This window comes from Poromitra crassiceps (assembly GCF_964638095.1).
Source record: "Poromitra crassiceps genome assembly, chromosome: 1".
NCBI lineage: Eukaryota > Metazoa > Chordata > Actinopteri > Beryciformes > Melamphaidae > Poromitra > Poromitra crassiceps.
Window position 1 is genome coordinate 78,298,820 of NC_139623.1, and position 18,416 is coordinate 78,317,235.

The following is an 18,416-nucleotide window of genomic DNA, read 5'->3' on the forward strand; positions in this document are numbered from 1 at the left end:
TCAATTTAGAAGATAGTTTTTTTTTACATAGAGCTATCAATACCATCCGTTTTTATTTTAGAACAAATCTTCACAGAGCGCTATCAACAACCTCAAAAATGCCACCATGTTCAGCATAAATTTAATTTCATATTCACAGCCAAAGAACACGCACAACAAATTAAAAACAAAGAAACAGTTAAAACATTTCTACACAAAGCCAAACAGGGCTAGCAAGCGATGGCTTACTATTTTTCATGCCATCAAATTTCCACATTTCTTTTTGTATATACAGGGTATATGTAGGAATCCAGAAGTTAAATTCAATATCTTTTAAGACCTTTTTTAAGACCTTGAGAAAATATATTTTAAGACCTCAACGCCACTTTCGTCACATCAGCGATGGGGGTGTAAATCACAAGTTTAATCAAAATACGATATATAGATTTTTTTGGACAACAATACAATATTTGCTGATATTACAAAGTCTGCCACAATACGATTTTGATTTAATTCAGGGGTCTGTGATCGCTGTAAGATGATATCATATGCTCATTTAACACCGTCAGCACAATAGCTACAAAATGCAATACCTCTCAAATGGCGATTAAGACTTTTTAATACTTTTTAATGGCCTTAATTTTTCCTAAATTGATTTATCAACTTTTAATACTTCTCAAGATCCCGCGGATACCCTGATATAGTTAGAATGTACTGACTGTGCTACAGCTGCAGATAAATGGGTGTTTAAAATCCAGGGTTCCTACACATTTCAAAATCCCATACTTTTCCAGACTCAAATTTCCAGAATTTACTGTCAGACCATTTGACATCTGAGTAGCCTACACAAGGGTGTCACTTTGTGTTGAAAAGTGGTGGGGACATGTCCCCATTGTAAATGACACCTATGGCCACACACCACAATTTGGGGGTTTTGGGGTTGAGCCTCAGTGAAAGCTTGGACTTCTCAAGTGAAGACTGAGAAGCTCTGACAGAAATGACTTGGCCTTGTGAGACTCGGTGGCTCACAGAGTTTGACAGCTGCATGACAGTTTTGAGGTTGTGGGTTCGAGCCTGAGTCACACTTATGAAAATGGACACGCAGATGAAAGACTGAAGCTCTAAGAAAACCTGTCTTATGTGACCCAGTGGCTCACAGAGTTCAATTACTGCCCAACAGTTTTGAGGTCGTGGGTTCGAGCCTCAGTCAGTTTTACGGTGCTTTCTCACTGGAAACAATTGCTTTCGTTCCGTTCCGCGCCCGATTGCCCCCCCCCGCCCCTCAGCTTTCACATTACAACATTTCTTCCGTGCTCTGGAATGGAACGGAGTGCACTCATCAACTACGCCTGCAGTGTGTCCTTGCCTGTGTGTTGTCTATGTGGTTTGGAACGGTTGCCGTTCACATTTGCAAGTGTTCCGTTCCGGGCACGCCAAAGCGTTCCCCAGACCACCTTTTCAAGTGGATCCTGTCACGGTTCCCTGCTGCACACCCAGGCGCGGGAACAGAATGCAACATGTGAACATTTCCAAAGCCAGAGTCTGCTGTAAGGATTGAACCAACAACCTTCTGCACAACATCCATATGTTTATCTGGGTGAGCTACAGCCCACTTCCTCTGGCATAGAGCTGAATGCTGACACGATATATGTCTGTATTTTCTACAAGTGGGCTACATGTTCACTTGTAAGTAAAGCCACACATGTGAGATGTAGGCCTGGGCTATATGGAAAATTTGCTTTCATCATCAATTTAGACATCAGAAAGGTGTCATGATATTAAAATACCTTCATATCATCAAGATATGATTCCACTGAAAGATCATAAACGATAATATTGAATTATTGCCCAGCCCTAGGTTTAGGTAAGGTAAGTAAAACAACCGTTAGGTTTAGGCAACATAGCAACTTGATTGGGATTATGGTTTGGGTCAGGATTCGAACCAGGTCTCGAACGGGTCGGCCACTCCCACCCCTTCTCCGTAGTGCAACTTTGACCTACCGGTACTTAAACCTCAAGATTATTACATTCAAGACCACAGGGAGTCCCTGCGAGGCAACCTCCAGATGGTCCTTCTTCGGCAGATTACCTTTCGCGTTGGCAATAATGACGGCGAGGGGGGCGTGACAAATTGGTGTATTTTGACGCCCCGGGAGTGAGACCGGGTTGGGAATACAGCTAGATGTTTGTTTATTATGTAACTCATTTAAATTGGGCGAGCCAATTTTTCATAATTTAAAAATTAGCACAACAAAAGAAACTAAAACACACATGTAAACTGGCAATATATATTCACTGGATTGTTTAGTTTTTGGAAGTGAGGCCAAAACGTGAGTCACAGGAGTCTAAAATTGGATGTAAAATCGACTTGATTGATATTGTTTGCCAGAAACTTTCACAAGCCCCCATAAAGAAAGGTTGATAAAATAAAACATCCCAACCTTGTAGGTTAGAAGCTAGTCACAATGGCCTCGGTACCACAGAGACACAAATACAGATAAAATCACTGGCTTTAAAGGGATATGCCACTTTTTCGGGGGTTTAGCTCATCTGCCATACCCCCCCCCCCCCCCCACATAACCAAGGTACAGCATCCCTTTACCGTCACTGTCCGAGCAGTATACAGTGAGCTACAGTCGTGAAGTTAGTAAGTATCGCCTTAGTATGGAGGCCAATGGTACACCCGTTCAAAATAACCAAAAACACACATCTAATAGCGCCAAATACATGTGCTTTGGGTTTTGTTTGTTTATTTGGATCTCTTTTAGCCCAATTGGGACTATTTTTCCAAGAGTCCATAGCATAAAAAATGTAATACAATTAACAGAAACATAATACAATAATATAATACAAAAATCTGAAGTTTAAAGCTCCATAACAGTACACTCAATGAAAATACAAAATATTTCAAAAATTACAACAAAATTTCCTAATTTCCTAACAAATACCTAGAACATATAATTACCTATACCCACATTTAAAAGGTGCAGTGTACATAATCAAACTGAGCATATCAGCATATAGAGATTTACTTCCAGTGTTCTTTAAAAATGCCTTTTATGTTTTGTTTAAATAATCGTTTTGGTTCCTAATGGGCTCAGGTAAACCATTCCAGAGTACCAGTTGGGTACTCACCACGAGATGAAATATGAATCCAAATGCAGAGAAATTATATATATTTTTAATGGTAAATACATAGCCGGAATTGCTTTCTAAACATGGGCGCCAGGCATGCGTGACATACAGCGCATGCGCTGTGTACAGCGGAAGCGCTCTTTACAGGCAAACAAGGAAGTAACTCGGTGTGGGGATTTACTCCGAAAATGACGTTTCACGTCATTTCATCTCGTGGTGAGTACCCAAAGCACAACATGTATTTTGGCACTATTAGATGTGTGTTTTTGGTTATTTTGAACGGGTGTACCATTGGCCTCCATACTAAGGCGATACTTACTAACTTCACGACTGTAGCTCACTGTATACTGCTCGGACAGTGACGGTAAAGGCATGGTGTACCTTGGTTATGTGGGGGGGGGGAATGGCAAATGAGCTAAACTCCCGAAAAAGTGCGGTATCCCTTTGACATTCAAATTGGGCCAGACAGTGTAAGGGGCTGTTCACACAGGATCATGTGTGTATTTGAGAAGCCAGCACCTTTCTGCAATTCATTCTCTACGGTAAGAACGCGCTAGGAGTGCTCCTCTTTCAAGGACCGCACCTGGCGGCTATTGTTTTTGGGCAGAGTGCTCTGAAAAAAGTTCAACATTTGGAGGAGAAGCGCGCTGCTCGTCAATGTCACTCCTCCTACCTGGGCGACGGCAGGGGAAAAGAAAACGTTCAAAGCGTTCTGATCTGTAATACACATGTCCTGTGTGCACAGCCCCTCACTCAAATGGAAATACACTACAAACAATCAATGCATCAATGATATTTAGATATTTCTAATTCCTAATCAGCCCCAGAAAGAGCTTGATTAGATGGTCAGCCTTCTTTAAAGGCTCACGTTAGAGACCCATACTTTGATCATCTCGCCCCAGTACAGTGCACAGGACTCGCCACGCTTTTCACATAAATAGTTAAAACATTTCCCTATTCTTCCATCAGCATGGCTGTCTGACTGGGGGAAATGGTGTTGTTGACAGTGTAATGTTACCATGGTTACCTATCAGTGTTTCTTCACTGGTTAATCTACACAGAGGTAAAGTACTGAAAGCACTTGGCTGGCATTAGCAGCTCTGGAACTCCTGCTGTGATTGGCTGTGACTCTGAGTGGTCAGGAGATGCTGCTGCTGCTGCAGGAAGCCGATGACCTCTGGACTCCTGAGCAATGACTGTGGGGGGGGGGACACACAAACACACACGCATGCACGCGCACGCACGCACACACACACACACACACACACACACACACAAAAATGTAAGAAAAGGCAAACATTACTAGAGACCATCTTGCTGGGATCACACCAGACGTGATGCCTGCAACTTCAAACGAAGATGTGAGCTAGGGAGGGGGCGGCCCCCTTACTTGGATCACACTCAATAACCATAACTCCCATACATGCAGAGAGAGAAGACTCCTCCTCCAATAACCATAACTCCCATACATGCAGAGAGAGAAGACTCCTCCTCCAATAACCATAACTCCCATACATGCAGAGAGAGAAGACTCCTCCTCCAATAACCATAACTCCCATACATGCAGAGAGAGAAGACTCCTCTTCGCCCTCCCTCTCTCCTCCCCTCCCTTCATATAAAGTCTCTATTAAACTTACATTGCTAATGCACGTTGTACACTGTACACATTTAGTCCACATAGCACATTTTGTATTTTGTACTTGTACAGTCATGGTAATAATAGTATTATAATATAATATGCTCCACAGTGGACAGTTAGTAGTAGTTGTGTAAAATATGTATATATTGTTTTTAAGTATGTATATATATTTTTTCTCATCGACACCTACCTCTGTGTGTTTTTGATACAAGTTATGTTGTGTTACTCTCATTGATGTTACTGCTGCTCCAGTCTCGCTGGCCAGCCTCCCCTCCCTTCCGTAAGGAGTCTGGCTGTGCTGGTCACCAGAATCGCAATAGGCGGCGCTTAGCGGCAGTGCCCTTGGAAAATAGTTTCCAACAATCCAACTTGCCATTTTCAGCGTGTAGCAACGAGCTAGCGTGTACGTTTCTGCCGTTAGCTTTCCAGCTAGTTAGTTAGCGTTGTTGTTGTTTTCACTGCGGTGGCTATTTACAGCAACACACAGAGAAGGGAGCGGAAGCCGCTCTGATTGACATGGTCGGAGCCAATGACAGAGCTTCTTAAGCGGGGAGCGGAAGTCTGAAATCGACGCTTCCAATGGGAGAGCAGCTGTAGAGCAAGGGGGAGGGCTTATGCCTGCAGCCTGTTTCCTTGCTGCCAGACTCCTCTCACGGAAGGGAGGGGAGGCTGGCCAGCGAGACGCCAGAATTTTCCCCTCCGGGGATAAATAAAGTACTCTCTCTCTCTCTCATTTTATGTCAACTACACACCTGTAAAGTTTCCTCCTGACTGCATCTTGCATGGTTTTGATGCACCCTTGCTCGGATCACGCCCATTTTCGAACTCTTTTCGAAACTGTAGCGGCTAAGCCTAGAACTTTAAGCCACTGAGGTGGCTACATAGACGGTGACCTAATTGACGCGCCGGCCAACAGCAGTGTCTGTAAACATAAATAAGATTCCGACTCCAGTTTCTTGATTTGATGAATGTGCCCACCGTTTAATGCTCTTCAACTATAGATAGGCAAGAATCCATACCGATGCAGTGTCATTCACCATAACAATTATTCCATACACATACAGCACCAACCGAGGCATACGGTGGCGGTCAAAAACTGTATAGCTTCCCCGTCTAGCAACACACCTGGAGCATGATTGCTAGCCACCTCCCTAAGTAACCGGTGACTCCAAGCAACCAATGACCCAAGGGTGCCACCTAGTGCTCAACTTTGAACAGGAATAGGAAAACCATAAAATGGCTCCTACACTCCGGCCCCTAATTGTAATGACATGGACATAACAATTCATACAAATACAATTAAGGAGCCATAAACCACCTGACACATAGAAAACTGCAATTTAGCAAAAATGTTAGCATACAGTACATGTTCGATATACAGAGGACTTGTTAACCAGCAATCTCATGTAGCAGGCAAAGTTTCATCACGGGCCTTTCAATGACATTAAACTTTGTCTGCGGGCGCACTGAACGCACAAGTCCTTTCTTATTATGGAAAGCCTCCACAACCTTTCCAAGCGGCCAGGAGCCTCGTGGAGCTGTAAGATCCATTATACCAACAATATCTCCGGGTTTCAGGTTTCTCCTCCTTTAGCTCCATTTTTGCCTCCTTTGCGGCGTTATTCTTTCCTCTGCATCCCCTGCATGTCTTTCTTCATGCGGCTGTTCACCACCTTGAACACTCCCTTGATGCCGGCGGGACGACGCACCTTCTTGCCGGCGCCCTTCTTAGACACGACGTACGTCACTTCTCTCTTCTCCTTCCACTTCACCTTCAACTCCTCCACCATCTCCTTGGTTACCGGCACCGGCTTCCTCCGGTGTTTCCGCTCGTCGTCCACGAACCACTTGTCACAGTGTTCCTCAGAGCTCGCAAATTTGTGGAAAGAGCCGTGAACCAGGTCCCTGGCTCTCTTTTTGGACGTAGCGATCCGACAGCCGAGGGCCAAACCTTCTGCATCCAGGATCCTGGCTCGCTTACTGGTGCTTTCTACAGGAACAACCTGGATTTCGTCTTCATCAGGCAATCCTGAGGGTCCTCCCTTTTCCTCCTCTGGCTGGGCAGGCTCCTCCTCCTCAGCCTTCCTTTTTTGACCTGTTTTCTTGTTCTGGAGCCACTCGGTCTGCCGGAGTTCGCTCTCTTCATCTTGCTCCAGGTCGATCTTGGAGAAGATTCCCTTGCTGAACCACAGGCTGGTGTCTCGCTCTTTCTTCTCGTCCTTTTCCTCTAGCTCCACCAGCAAGTCGTTTTCCTCGCCTTCATCCTCCTCTTCCTCTTGGAATGTTACTTTCTTTGGCGCCGCCTTCTTCTCCAGCTCTTTCTCTCTCTGCTCCACCTCTTCCATGTCTTCATCATCTAGATCAGAAGCCAGGGACATTTTGTCCTCCTCATCCTCCTCTTCCTCAGACAGTTGGAGGTAGTCTTCTCCTTCCACCAGGGCGTCTGCTCCCTGCATGTCCCCCTTGGAAATCTCCACCAGCGCCTTGGCCTTGTTGATGGTGTTGAGGGAGAACCTGGAGGAGTCGCTGGTGTCGGCGATGGAGACGCCCGGCTGGTCCATCGTCGTCCACTCCACCCTCTGCTTCCTCTCATTGAAGTCATGCTTGTACTGCTGACTCAGCATTTCCTCCAATCTACACACCGAAATCCTGTTGACAACTACTGAAGGTATCTCAGCTTCCACGCTGTTGTTGTTACCTTGCGAAGGACCGTTTATGACCCATCCCAATGTTGTTCTTATAGCATATGGGCCCTCCCCATGGCTGTTAACAACCTCCCAAGGTTCCAACATCTTTGGAGCATTGCTTCCAATCAGCAGGTCCACATTAGCTATTATGCTGGGAATCCTTACCTTTGACAGGTATGGCCACTTTGCCAAATCTCCTTCAGTCGGAATGTTGTCTTTGTTTACAGGCATTATTGGCTGAGTGAGGACCTCTGGCAGCCTATAAAAGAGGTTGCTCTCCAAACCAGACACTTCCAAGCCTGACACCGAATAAGCTGGCACCACTTTTTCCTGTCCCATAGTTTGTAAAAGGATGTGGGTTTGTCTGCCAGCAAGATTGAGCCTGCGCATAAGATGCTCTGAGCAGAAGCTGGATGTGCTGCCAGGATCCAAAAATGCATATGTATGTATTATCTGGCCTCCGTTGATGGACTTGACTTGGACTGGTAAAATGGAGAGAAGACAGTGATTCCTTCCGGCCCCTATATGACCACAGATTTCATGAGATGATGTGATGTCGGCTCTATCCATCTTGTCAACATGAAGCACGCTAGGATGACTTAGACCACAAATCCTGCAGGTTGAACGCTCCTCACACTCTCGACTCCAGTGCCCCACACCTAAACAGCCGAAACAAAGCTCCTTCTCCATTAAAAAGCTGATTTTATCCCTGTGCCTCTTCCCTTTAAAACGTTGACATTCCTCCAATAAGTGACCTTGAGCACAGCACACACAAGTTGACTCTCTGGAATTCTCAACTGAGTGTACAGGTGCAATGCTGGTGGCAAAGCTGTTTCCTTTGAGTCGATATCCTACTTGTGGCTTCATCCTATTGGCCGCCTTTGCACTAGTTGTTCCAGAGGGCATGTCCTGAATGTCACCAAATAAGGGGTCTAAGAGGATGCGGACGTGTCTCTCAATGAATGTGACCAGATCCTTGAACACAGCTCTGCATTTTGATGTTCCCAAGATGTCATGTGCAGCACTTCTCCATTGCTCTCTCAGCTTATATGGCAACTTAGCCATGACTGCCCTCATATTGCATGGCATGTCCAACTCCTGCATGTACTGTAGAGAGTCCATGACATTGCAACATGAACGCAAAAAAAAGGCGTAGGCTTGCAATGCATTGGCGTCTTCAGATTGTACAGAAGGCCACGCCAACGCCCTTTCCATGTAGGCAGTGGCCACCTGATATTGATTGCCAAAATGTTCTTGTAGCAACTGCTTTGCTTGAACATAGCCATGCTCGGGAGCCATATGCTGACAGCTGCGCACCAGTTCCCTAGGCTGCCCTCTAGTGAACTGTTCCAAGTAATGCAGGCAATCACCTGTGCTGACCTTTTCCTCCACTCCTTGCTCAAATGCTCGCTTAAAGGAGATGTATTGAAGAGGATCCCCGTCGAATATGGGAATATGTCTTGGCGGCAATAACATTAAACGTTGTTGTTGGACCATAGCTGCTGCTATTTCATTTTGCCTTTTCATTATAGTGCAAATGTCTCCAAGCTGCCTTTCTTCTGGCTGTGCATTGAACAAGGGGGAGGCCAGGACTTGTGATGATGCATTCACTTGCAACTCATGATGGCCACTCTGCATTTCAGTAACAGTTCCCAGAGCCAGCATAACAGGTGGTGGGGGCTTATTAGCCGGCAGTGACCAATTCTTACTTTGCTGGGGCTTGTTGGAATTGACAGGCTTGTACTCCGTTGCCATGGGATTAAGTACGTTTGAAGCGACAGCCTTTCTGCTCCTAGTCAGATAGGAGCTCATAGCATTTGATGGTGCCCTGACACGCCTTTGCACATCCGAGGCCTGTTGTAGGACTGTTAATTTAGCAGTAGATGCAGCTAACTTAGCCTCCAGTTCGACTTGTTCTCTCCTCCTCTTCAACTGTTGCTCTTGTTCCTCCAAAGCATGCTTTTCCTTTAAAGCTGCTATATGAGCAATCAGTGCAGCGCTTTCCGCTTCTTCTTGGATCCTGGCAGAGGAAGTTGTACTTAAATGTTTGCTATCAACATTTGAAATGCTGTCCTGTGGCAGAACACCATCATCATCATCATCTTCATCCTGCAACTCATGTTGATGCCACGACAACCATTTTTCCACCTCAGAAACACATGCATTGTTGCTAATCATTTTTGCCTGGAACCAAATGTCATGCCTTTGTTTTTCATCCTCAGGCAACATACCCATCAAAGTACCATGAATACCTTTGGCTTCATCACACAATTTGACAAGATCACACAGAGCACATTGAACCTCTGAGTTTGCAACATTTGCTTGTATAAGGCCTTGTATATTTTCTCTTAACCTAGTAGCCTTATTTAGCTTAGATTTCCTATCATTTTGCAACCGTTCAACCTTTTCTGCCAATGCCTTTGGAGTTAATTTAACAACGCGCTTTCCTTTAACCACCTGTATGTCCGCATTAGTAGTGGCCGTGTTTGGCAAAGAAACAGCCGATTGCGCAATAGCCTCCATGGGCCTGTCCACAACTTCACCGTGCATGCTCATGCTTTTTATGCGCGCGTGGGTGTGTGCGTGTGTTTTCCAAGGGCGCTTGAACGCAATACAGTCACAAAGTCAAATGTATTTGATCACCAATGCATTGGAATTTTCTTTTTTACCCCCCGCAAAAACAAAAACACTGTGCACAGCTTCAAACATGAATGGCCATAAAGTGTAGCGCTACACGTACCAGTTGGGCGCCTTGATGCGATGAACGATGAATGGATCAGCTCCCAGCGAAGTCCTCACACTGGCGGCACATTGAAGAAAAGTGTGGCTCGATAGCTGGATGTAGCAGCCGGATAGCAGGCCTCCTCCTGTGTCTAGACGAAGCAGATGAGCTGGCTGGGTCCAGTGAACAGCGTGAAACAATCATCGGCGTCGTTAGCAGATCTCGGCGTCCTCTCGGTGTAGTTAGATGAAGCAAATGAACTGGCTGTGTCCCGGTAACAGCGCGTTAACAGAATGGTTAACAGCCATCGGCGTCCTCTCCTCATAGCATAAGCATAGCGTAGCGGCCAGGGCTCCGGTAGATAGTGTATCAGCTTAATTTCCAGCACAATCCCCACTGGAAATTACAACAGCGTCAGCCGTTAACACTGCTGCATGCGTGGCTTGAACTCCGACGTAAAGCAAAGTTTTTGACTTAATGTAGCGGCTAAGCCTAGAACTTTAAGCCACTGAGGTGGCTACATAGACGGTGACCTAATTGACGCGCCGGCCAACAGCAGTGTCTGTAAACATAAATAAGATTCCGACTCCAGTTTCTTGATTTGATGAATGTGCCCACCGTTTAATGCTCTTCAACTATAGATAGGCAAGAATCCATACCGATGCAGTGTCATTCACCATAACAATTATTCCATACACATACAGCACCAACCGAGGCATACGGTGGCGGTCAAAAACTGTATAGCTTCCCCGTCTAGCAACACACCTGGAGCATGATTGCTAGCCACCTCCCTAAGTAACCGGTGACTCCAAGCAACCAATGACCCAAGGGTGCCACCTAGTGCTCAACTTTGAACAGGAATAGGAAAACCATAAAATGGCTCCTACACTCCGGCCCCTAATTGTAATGACATGGACATAACAATTCATACAAATACAATTAAGGAGCCATAAACCACCTGACACATAGAAAACTGCAATTTAGCAAAAATGTTAGCATACAGTACATGTTCGATATACAGAGGACTTGTTAACCAGCAATCTCATGTAGCAGGCAAAGTTTCATCACGGGCCTTTCAATGACATTAAACTTTGTCTGCGGGCGCACTGAACGCACAAGTCCTTTCTTATTATGGAAAGCCTCCACAACCTTTCCAAGCGGCCAGGAGCCTCGTGGAGCTGTAAGATCCATTATACCAACAATATCTCCGGGTTTCAGGTTTCTCCTCCTTTAGCTCCATTTTTGCCTCCTTTGCGGCGTTATTCTTTCCTCTGCATCCCCTGCATGTCTTTCTTCATGCGGCTGTTCACCACCTTGAACACTCCCTTGATGCCGGCGGGACGACGCACCTTCTTGCCGGCGCCCTTCTTAGACACGACGTACGTCACTTCTCTCTTCTCCTTCCACTTCACCTTCAACTCCTCCACCATCTCCTTGGTTACCGGCACCGGCTTCCTCCGGTGTTTCCGCTCGTCGTCCACGAACCACTTGTCACAGTGTTCCTCAGAGCTCGCAAATTTGTGGAAAGAGCCGTGAACCAGGTCCCTGGCTCTCTTTTTGGACGTAGCGATCCGACAGCCGAGGGCCAAACCTTCTGCATCCAGGATCCTGGCTCGCTTACTGGTGCTTTCTACAGGAACAACCTGGATTTCGTCTTCATCAGGCAATCCTGAGGGTCCTCCCTTTTCCTCCTCTGGCTGGGCAGGCTCCTCCTCCTCAGCCTTCCTTTTTTGACCTGTTTTCTTGTTCTGGAGCCACTCGGTCTGCCGGAGTTCGCTCTCTTCATCTTGCTCCAGGTCGATCTTGGAGAAGATTCCCTTGCTGAACCACAGGCTGGTGTCTCGCTCTTTCTTCTCGTCCTTTTCCTCTAGCTCCACCAGCAAGTCGTTTTCCTCGCCTTCATCCTCCTCTTCCTCTTGGAATGTTACTTTCTTTGGCGCCGCCTTCTTCTCCAGCTCTTTCTCTCTCTGCTCCACCTCTTCCATGTCTTCATCATCTAGATCAGAAGCCAGGGACATTTTGTCCTCCTCATCCTCCTCTTCCTCAGACAGTTGGAGGTAGTCTTCTCCTTCCACCAGGGCGTCTGCTCCCTGCATGTCCCCCTTGGAAATCTCCACCAGCGCCTTGGCCTTGTTGATGGTGTTGAGGGAGAACCTGGAGGAGTCGCTGGTGTCGGCGATGGAGACGCCCGGCTGGTCCATCGTCGTCCACTCCACCCTCTGCTTCCTCTCATTGAAGTCATGCTTGTACTGCTGACTCAGCATTTCCTCCAATCTACACACCGAAATCCTGTTGACAACTACTGAAGGTATCTCAGCTTCCACGCTGTTGTTGTTACCTTGCGAAGGACCGTTTATGACCCATCCCAATGTTGTTCTTATAGCATATGGGCCCTCCCCATGGCTGTTAACAACCTCCCAAGGTTCCAACATCTTTGGAGCATTGCTTCCAATCAGCAGGTCCACATTAGCTATTATGCTGGGAATCCTTACCTTTGACAGGTATGGCCACTTTGCCAAATCTCCTTCAGTCGGAATGTTGTCTTTGTTTACAGGCATTATTGGCTGAGTGAGGACCTCTGGCAGCCTATAAAAGAGGTTGCTCTCCAAACCAGACACTTCCAAGCCTGACACCGAATAAGCTGGCACCACTTTTTCCTGTCCCATAGTTTGTAAAAGGATGTGGGTTTGTCTGCCAGCAAGATTGAGCCTGCGCATAAGATGCTCTGAGCAGAAGCTGGATGTGCTGCCAGGATCCAAAAATGCATATGTATGTATTATCTGGCCTCCGTTGATGGACTTGACTTGGACTGGTAAAATGGAGAGAAGACAGTGATTCCTTCCGGCCCCTATATGACCACAGATTTCATGAGATGATGTGATGTCGGCTCTATCCATCTTGTCAACATGAAGCACGCTAGGATGACTTAGACCACAAATCCTGCAGGTTGAACGCTCCTCACACTCTCGACTCCAGTGCCCCACACCTAAACAGCCGAAACAAAGCTCCTTCTCCATTAAAAAGCTGATTTTATCCCTGTGCCTCTTCCCTTTAAAACGTTGACATTCCTCCAATAAGTGACCTTGAGCACAGCACACACAAGTTGACTCTCTGGAATTCTCAACTGAGTGTACAGGTGCAATGCTGGTGGCAAAGCTGTTTCCTTTGAGTCGATATCCTACTTGTGGCTTCATCCTATTGGCCGCCTTTGCACTAGTTGTTCCAGAGGGCATGTCCTGAATGTCACCAAATAAGGGGTCTAAGAGGATGCGGACGTGTCTCTCAATGAATGTGACCAGATCCTTGAACACAGCTCTGCATTTTGATGTTCCCAAGATGTCATGTGCAGCACTTCTCCATTGCTCTCTCAGCTTATATGGCAACTTAGCCATGACTGCCCTCATATTGCATGGCATGTCCAACTCCTGCATGTACTGTAGAGAGTCCATGACATTGCAACATGAACGCAAAAAAAAGGCGTAGGCTTGCAATGCATTGGCGTCTTCAGATTGTACAGAAGGCCACGCCAACGCCCTTTCCATGTAGGCAGTGGCCACCTGATATTGATTGCCAAAATGTTCTTGTAGCAACTGCTTTGCTTGAACATAGCCATGCTCGGGAGCCATATGCTGACAGCTGCGCACCAGTTCCCTAGGCTGCCCTCTAGTGAACTGTTCCAAGTAATGCAGGCAATCACCTGTGCTGACCTTTTCCTCCACTCCTTGCTCAAATGCTCGCTTAAAGGAGATGTATTGAAGAGGATCCCCGTCGAATATGGGAATATGTCTTGGCGGCAATAACATTAAACGTTGTTGTTGGACCATAGCTGCTGCTATTTCATTTTGCCTTTTCATTATAGTGCAAATGTCTCCAAGCTGCCTTTCTTCTGGCTGTGCATTGAACAAGGGGGAGGCCAGGACTTGTGATGATGCATTCACTTGCAACTCATGATGGCCACTCTGCATTTCAGTAACAGTTCCCAGAGCCAGCATAACAGGTGGTGGGGGCTTATTAGCCGGCAGTGACCAATTCTTACTTTGCTGGGGCTTGTTGGAATTGACAGGCTTGTACTCCGTTGCCATGGGATTAAGTACGTTTGAAGCGACAGCCTTTCTGCTCCTAGTCAGATAGGAGCTCATAGCATTTGATGGTGCCCTGACACGCCTTTGCACATCCGAGGCCTGTTGTAGGACTGTTAATTTAGCAGTAGATGCAGCTAACTTAGCCTCCAGTTCGACTTGTTCTCTCCTCCTCTTCAACTGTTGCTCTTGTTCCTCCAAAGCATGCTTTTCCTTTAAAGCTGCTATATGAGCAATCAGTGCAGCGCTTTCCGCTTCTTCTTGGATCCTGGCAGAGGAAGTTGTACTTAAATGTTTGCTATCAACATTTGAAATGCTGTCCTGTGGCAGAACACCATCATCATCATCATCTTCATCCTGCAACTCATGTTGATGCCACGACAACCATTTTTCCACCTCAGAAACACATGCATTGTTGCTAATCATTTTTGCCTGGAACCAAATGTCATGCCTTTGTTTTTCATCCTCAGGCAACATACCCATCAAAGTACCATGAATACCTTTGGCTTCATCACACAATTTGACAAGATCACACAGAGCACATTGAACCTCTGAGTTTGCAACATTTGCTTGTATAAGGCCTTGTATATTTTCTCTTAACCTAGTAGCCTTATTTAGCTTAGATTTCCTATCATTTTGCAACCGTTCAACCTTTTCTGCCAATGCCTTTGGAGTTAATTTAACAACGCGCTTTCCTTTAACCACCTGTATGTCCGCATTAGTAGTGGCCGTGTTTGGCAAAGAAACAGCCGATTGCGCAATAGCCTCCATGGGCCTGTCCACAACTTCACCGTGCATGCTCATGCTTTTTATGCGCGCGTGGGTGTGTGCGTGTGTTTTCCAAGGGCGCTTGAACGCAATACAGTCACAAAGTCAAATGTATTTGATCACCAATGCATTGGAATTTTCTTTTTTACCCCCCGCAAAAACAAAAACACTGTGCACAGCTTCAAACATGAATGGCCATAAAGTGTAGCGCTACACGTACCAGTTGGGCGCCTTGATGCGATGAACGATGAATGGATCAGCTCCCAGCGAAGTCCTCACACTGGCGGCACATTGAAGAAAAGTGTGGCTCGATAGCTGGATGTAGCAGCCGGATAGCAGGCCTCCTCCTGTGTCTAGACGAAGCAGATGAGCTGGCTGGGTCCAGTGAACAGCGTGAAACAATCATCGGCGTCGTTAGCAGATCTCGGCGTCCTCTCGGTGTAGTTAGATGAAGCAAATGAACTGGCTGTGTCCCGGTAACAGCGCGTTAACAGAATGGTTAACAGCCATCGGCGTCCTCTCCTCATAGCATAAGCATAGCGTAGCGGCCAGGGCTCCGGTAGATAGTGTATCAGCTTAATTTCCAGCACAATCCCCACTGGAAATTACAACAGCGTCAGCCGTTAACACTGCTGCATGCGTGGCTTGAACTCCGACGTAAAGCAAAGTTTTTGACTTAATGTAGCGGCTAAGCCTAGAACTTTAAGCCACTGAGGTGGCTACATAGACGGTGACCTAATTGACGCGCCGGCCAACAGCAGTGTCTGTAAACATAAATAAGATTCCGACTCCAGTTTCTTGATTTGATGAATGTGCCCACCGTTTAATGCTCTTCAACTATAGATAGGCAAGAATCCATACCGATGCAGTGTCATTCACCATAACAATTATTCCATACACATACAGCACCAACCGAGGCATACGGTGGCGGTCAAAAACTGTATAGCTTCCCCGTCTAGCAACACACCTGGAGCATGATTGCTAGCCACCTCCCTAAGTAACCGGTGACTCCAAGCAACCAATGACCCAAGGGTGCCACCTAGTGCTCAACTTTGAACAGGAATAGGAAAACCATAAAATGGCTCCTACAGAAACCTTAATTTTGATGTCAACTACACACCTGTAAAATTGACGGCATCTTGCATGGTTTTAATGCTATCGCGCTGACAAAATCTGTCCACAGACATAAACGCACAAGACTCACGAGGTCAAAACAATACCAGCCGACGCTGTCGTGGCTGGTAAATATCCTGCATTCTGTTCTTTCTTTCTGCCTTTGTCAGGAAGAGAATGTCACATGAAACTGTGTGCTAAAATTGGTTTAAACTGACTGGCGCCTCCTCTGGTCGGTCGGGGCGCCTGGTCGGCGGAAAGGAACTGGTGGGAATAGCATGATGCTCCAACGTGCCACGTCCTGCCGGTGAAGCTCCCGCTGTCAGGTGAAAAGAAGCGGCTGGCAACGGCACATGTGTCGGAGGAAGCATGGTGCTAGTCTACGGCTCTCCCCAGATAGGCAGAGGGGGTGGGGCAGTGACCAGGGGAAAAAAAAATTGGCCAAGTACAATTGGGGAGAAAATGTCAGTTACATTGCCAACTGCCAGTGGGTCTTTCGGTTGAAAAAGACATCTGATATGTAAAGCCGTTTGAGCCATGCTTATGATAAAGGGCTGTATAAAAAACTTGACTTGACTTCTACCAGGTGAGAGAAAGAAAGCCCTAAGATAATGAGAACAAGGACAGCCATCGGTAACAGACACAAACCTACACTATGGCACCAATCAATCCATTAGAGTAGCTGGGACTTACTAGGCTCTTCTGGTTGAGTACCTGCTCTATCAGGGAGGGTCTCTGGACTTACCAGTCTCTTCTGGTTGAGCACCTGCTCTATCAGGGAGGGTCTGGCCGGCCGGTCCCCCACGGCACCAAGACGCTGTTTGTTCACAGACACAGGCCGCTCCTCCGAGTTCTCCTGACCAACACAAAGACACATAGGCGAGGGATTATGTGAAGGAAATGTCCATCTGTACTCTTTTATTGCTCGCGAGCAATGCCTATGTCCGCACATAAAAGAGTGTCAGGCAAAGAGCGGAGAATCTAAACTCTGTCTTATAGTGATGCGCCGCTGCAGGAGGCTGGACCATCCTTATCAGAATGATAAGATGATCTGATAGGATACTCAAAGACTGTCTCTAGGGAAGAATACTGGTTTTTCATAAACTGATGGTGACTACTCTAGATGGAAAATGACAGAAGACAGAGTCTCTATTAAACTAAGAAATGATATTGATACACGATGAAATGTTGGAAATGTGTACTAACGAGGGCTACTCCTACTAGGGGAAACCCTATGGAGCCAGCCTTGAGTGCTCACTCTAGCCCTGGCCGTGTGGTTTACATTTAAAAAATTGTGACAGTTCACACAACTTTACCACAACATGCATAATTATACTGTATAGCCTACATCAAACTCTTGAGCTACTTCTGCTCTCACTCAGAATGTCAAACCTTACATCAAGTTTCCCACTGGACATGGCCTGGTCACTCTTCTTCTTCTTGTACTTGTCTTTGTACATCTTGTTGCGGTGCTTTTTGCACATCCACGGTTTCCTCTGCTTGGCCACCTGCGTCGTGGTCTCCGTGCAGCCGTCGTAGGTGCACTGTTTGGGGGCGTTGCTGTCGCCCTCGGAGGTGTCCCCGTCGTTGAGCTCTTCGGGGCTCGCGGCGCTGTCCCTGGGGTCCGACGTGTCCAGCACGTCGCTCTCCTCGTCCGCGTCGTCCATGTCGTACGAGAAGACGTTGTTTTCGGATTCAAGGGGCGTGATCACATTTCTGCTGTCGACCACGCCGCTCTTGTTCACATAGTACCTCTGTCCGTCCTTGGTGAGCAGGAGAGTCGAGTCTTTGTCTTTACTCGCCGGTGCTGAAGTGTCATCTTCGTCCATGATTTTGATGTGTACACAGTGCTACAAGCTAGCTTGCTATATCGTTTCTTTGCAGCCTAGCTAGTTCTGTTAGCTCACGTTAGCTAAGCTAGCTGAAGTATTTCCACGCATAGTTTTCTATTCAATACATTCTGGCATTCATTGTGATATGATAATACGACCTAAATCCACCATGTTTTGGTAGAAATAGCTAACGTTATGTCCAGCTGGGCTAGATTCAGGTTGCCGCTGTCCTGTGTCCTCGCTTGCTGCAATACAACAAGGCGTTTCTTCTCGGTTCGGTTGACGTTAGGGTGGATCGGCCGGAGCGACATAACCCCGCCTCTGACCCGAATTCCAACCAATTACGACTCCCCATGGTAAACTCAACCAATCATCAGTCATCAGTCCTCCGGCCGATCCACTCTAGCATTGACCTTTCTTCCTCGATTTCCTGTATTAGACTGCCCTCTACTGGTTAAAAAT

General features: G+C 46.6%; 1 protein-coding gene across 1 annotated transcript; it reads right to left on the minus strand.

Annotated features, from left to right (window-relative positions):
• Positions 1–115: 115 nt before the first annotated feature.
• On the minus strand, positions 116–18,189 carry rfxap (regulatory factor X-associated protein). Its single transcript, XM_083642856.1, has 3 exons — positions 17,520–18,189; positions 16,868–16,978; positions 116–4,310 (listed from the first exon to the last, which is right to left on the minus strand). The coding sequence occupies exons 1-3, from the start codon at positions 17,949–17,951 to the stop codon at positions 4,206–4,208; spliced, it is 648 nt and encodes a 215-aa protein (XP_083498982.1). The 5' UTR covers positions 17,952–18,189; the 3' UTR covers positions 116–4,205.
• Positions 18,190–18,416: the final 227 nt, after the last annotated feature.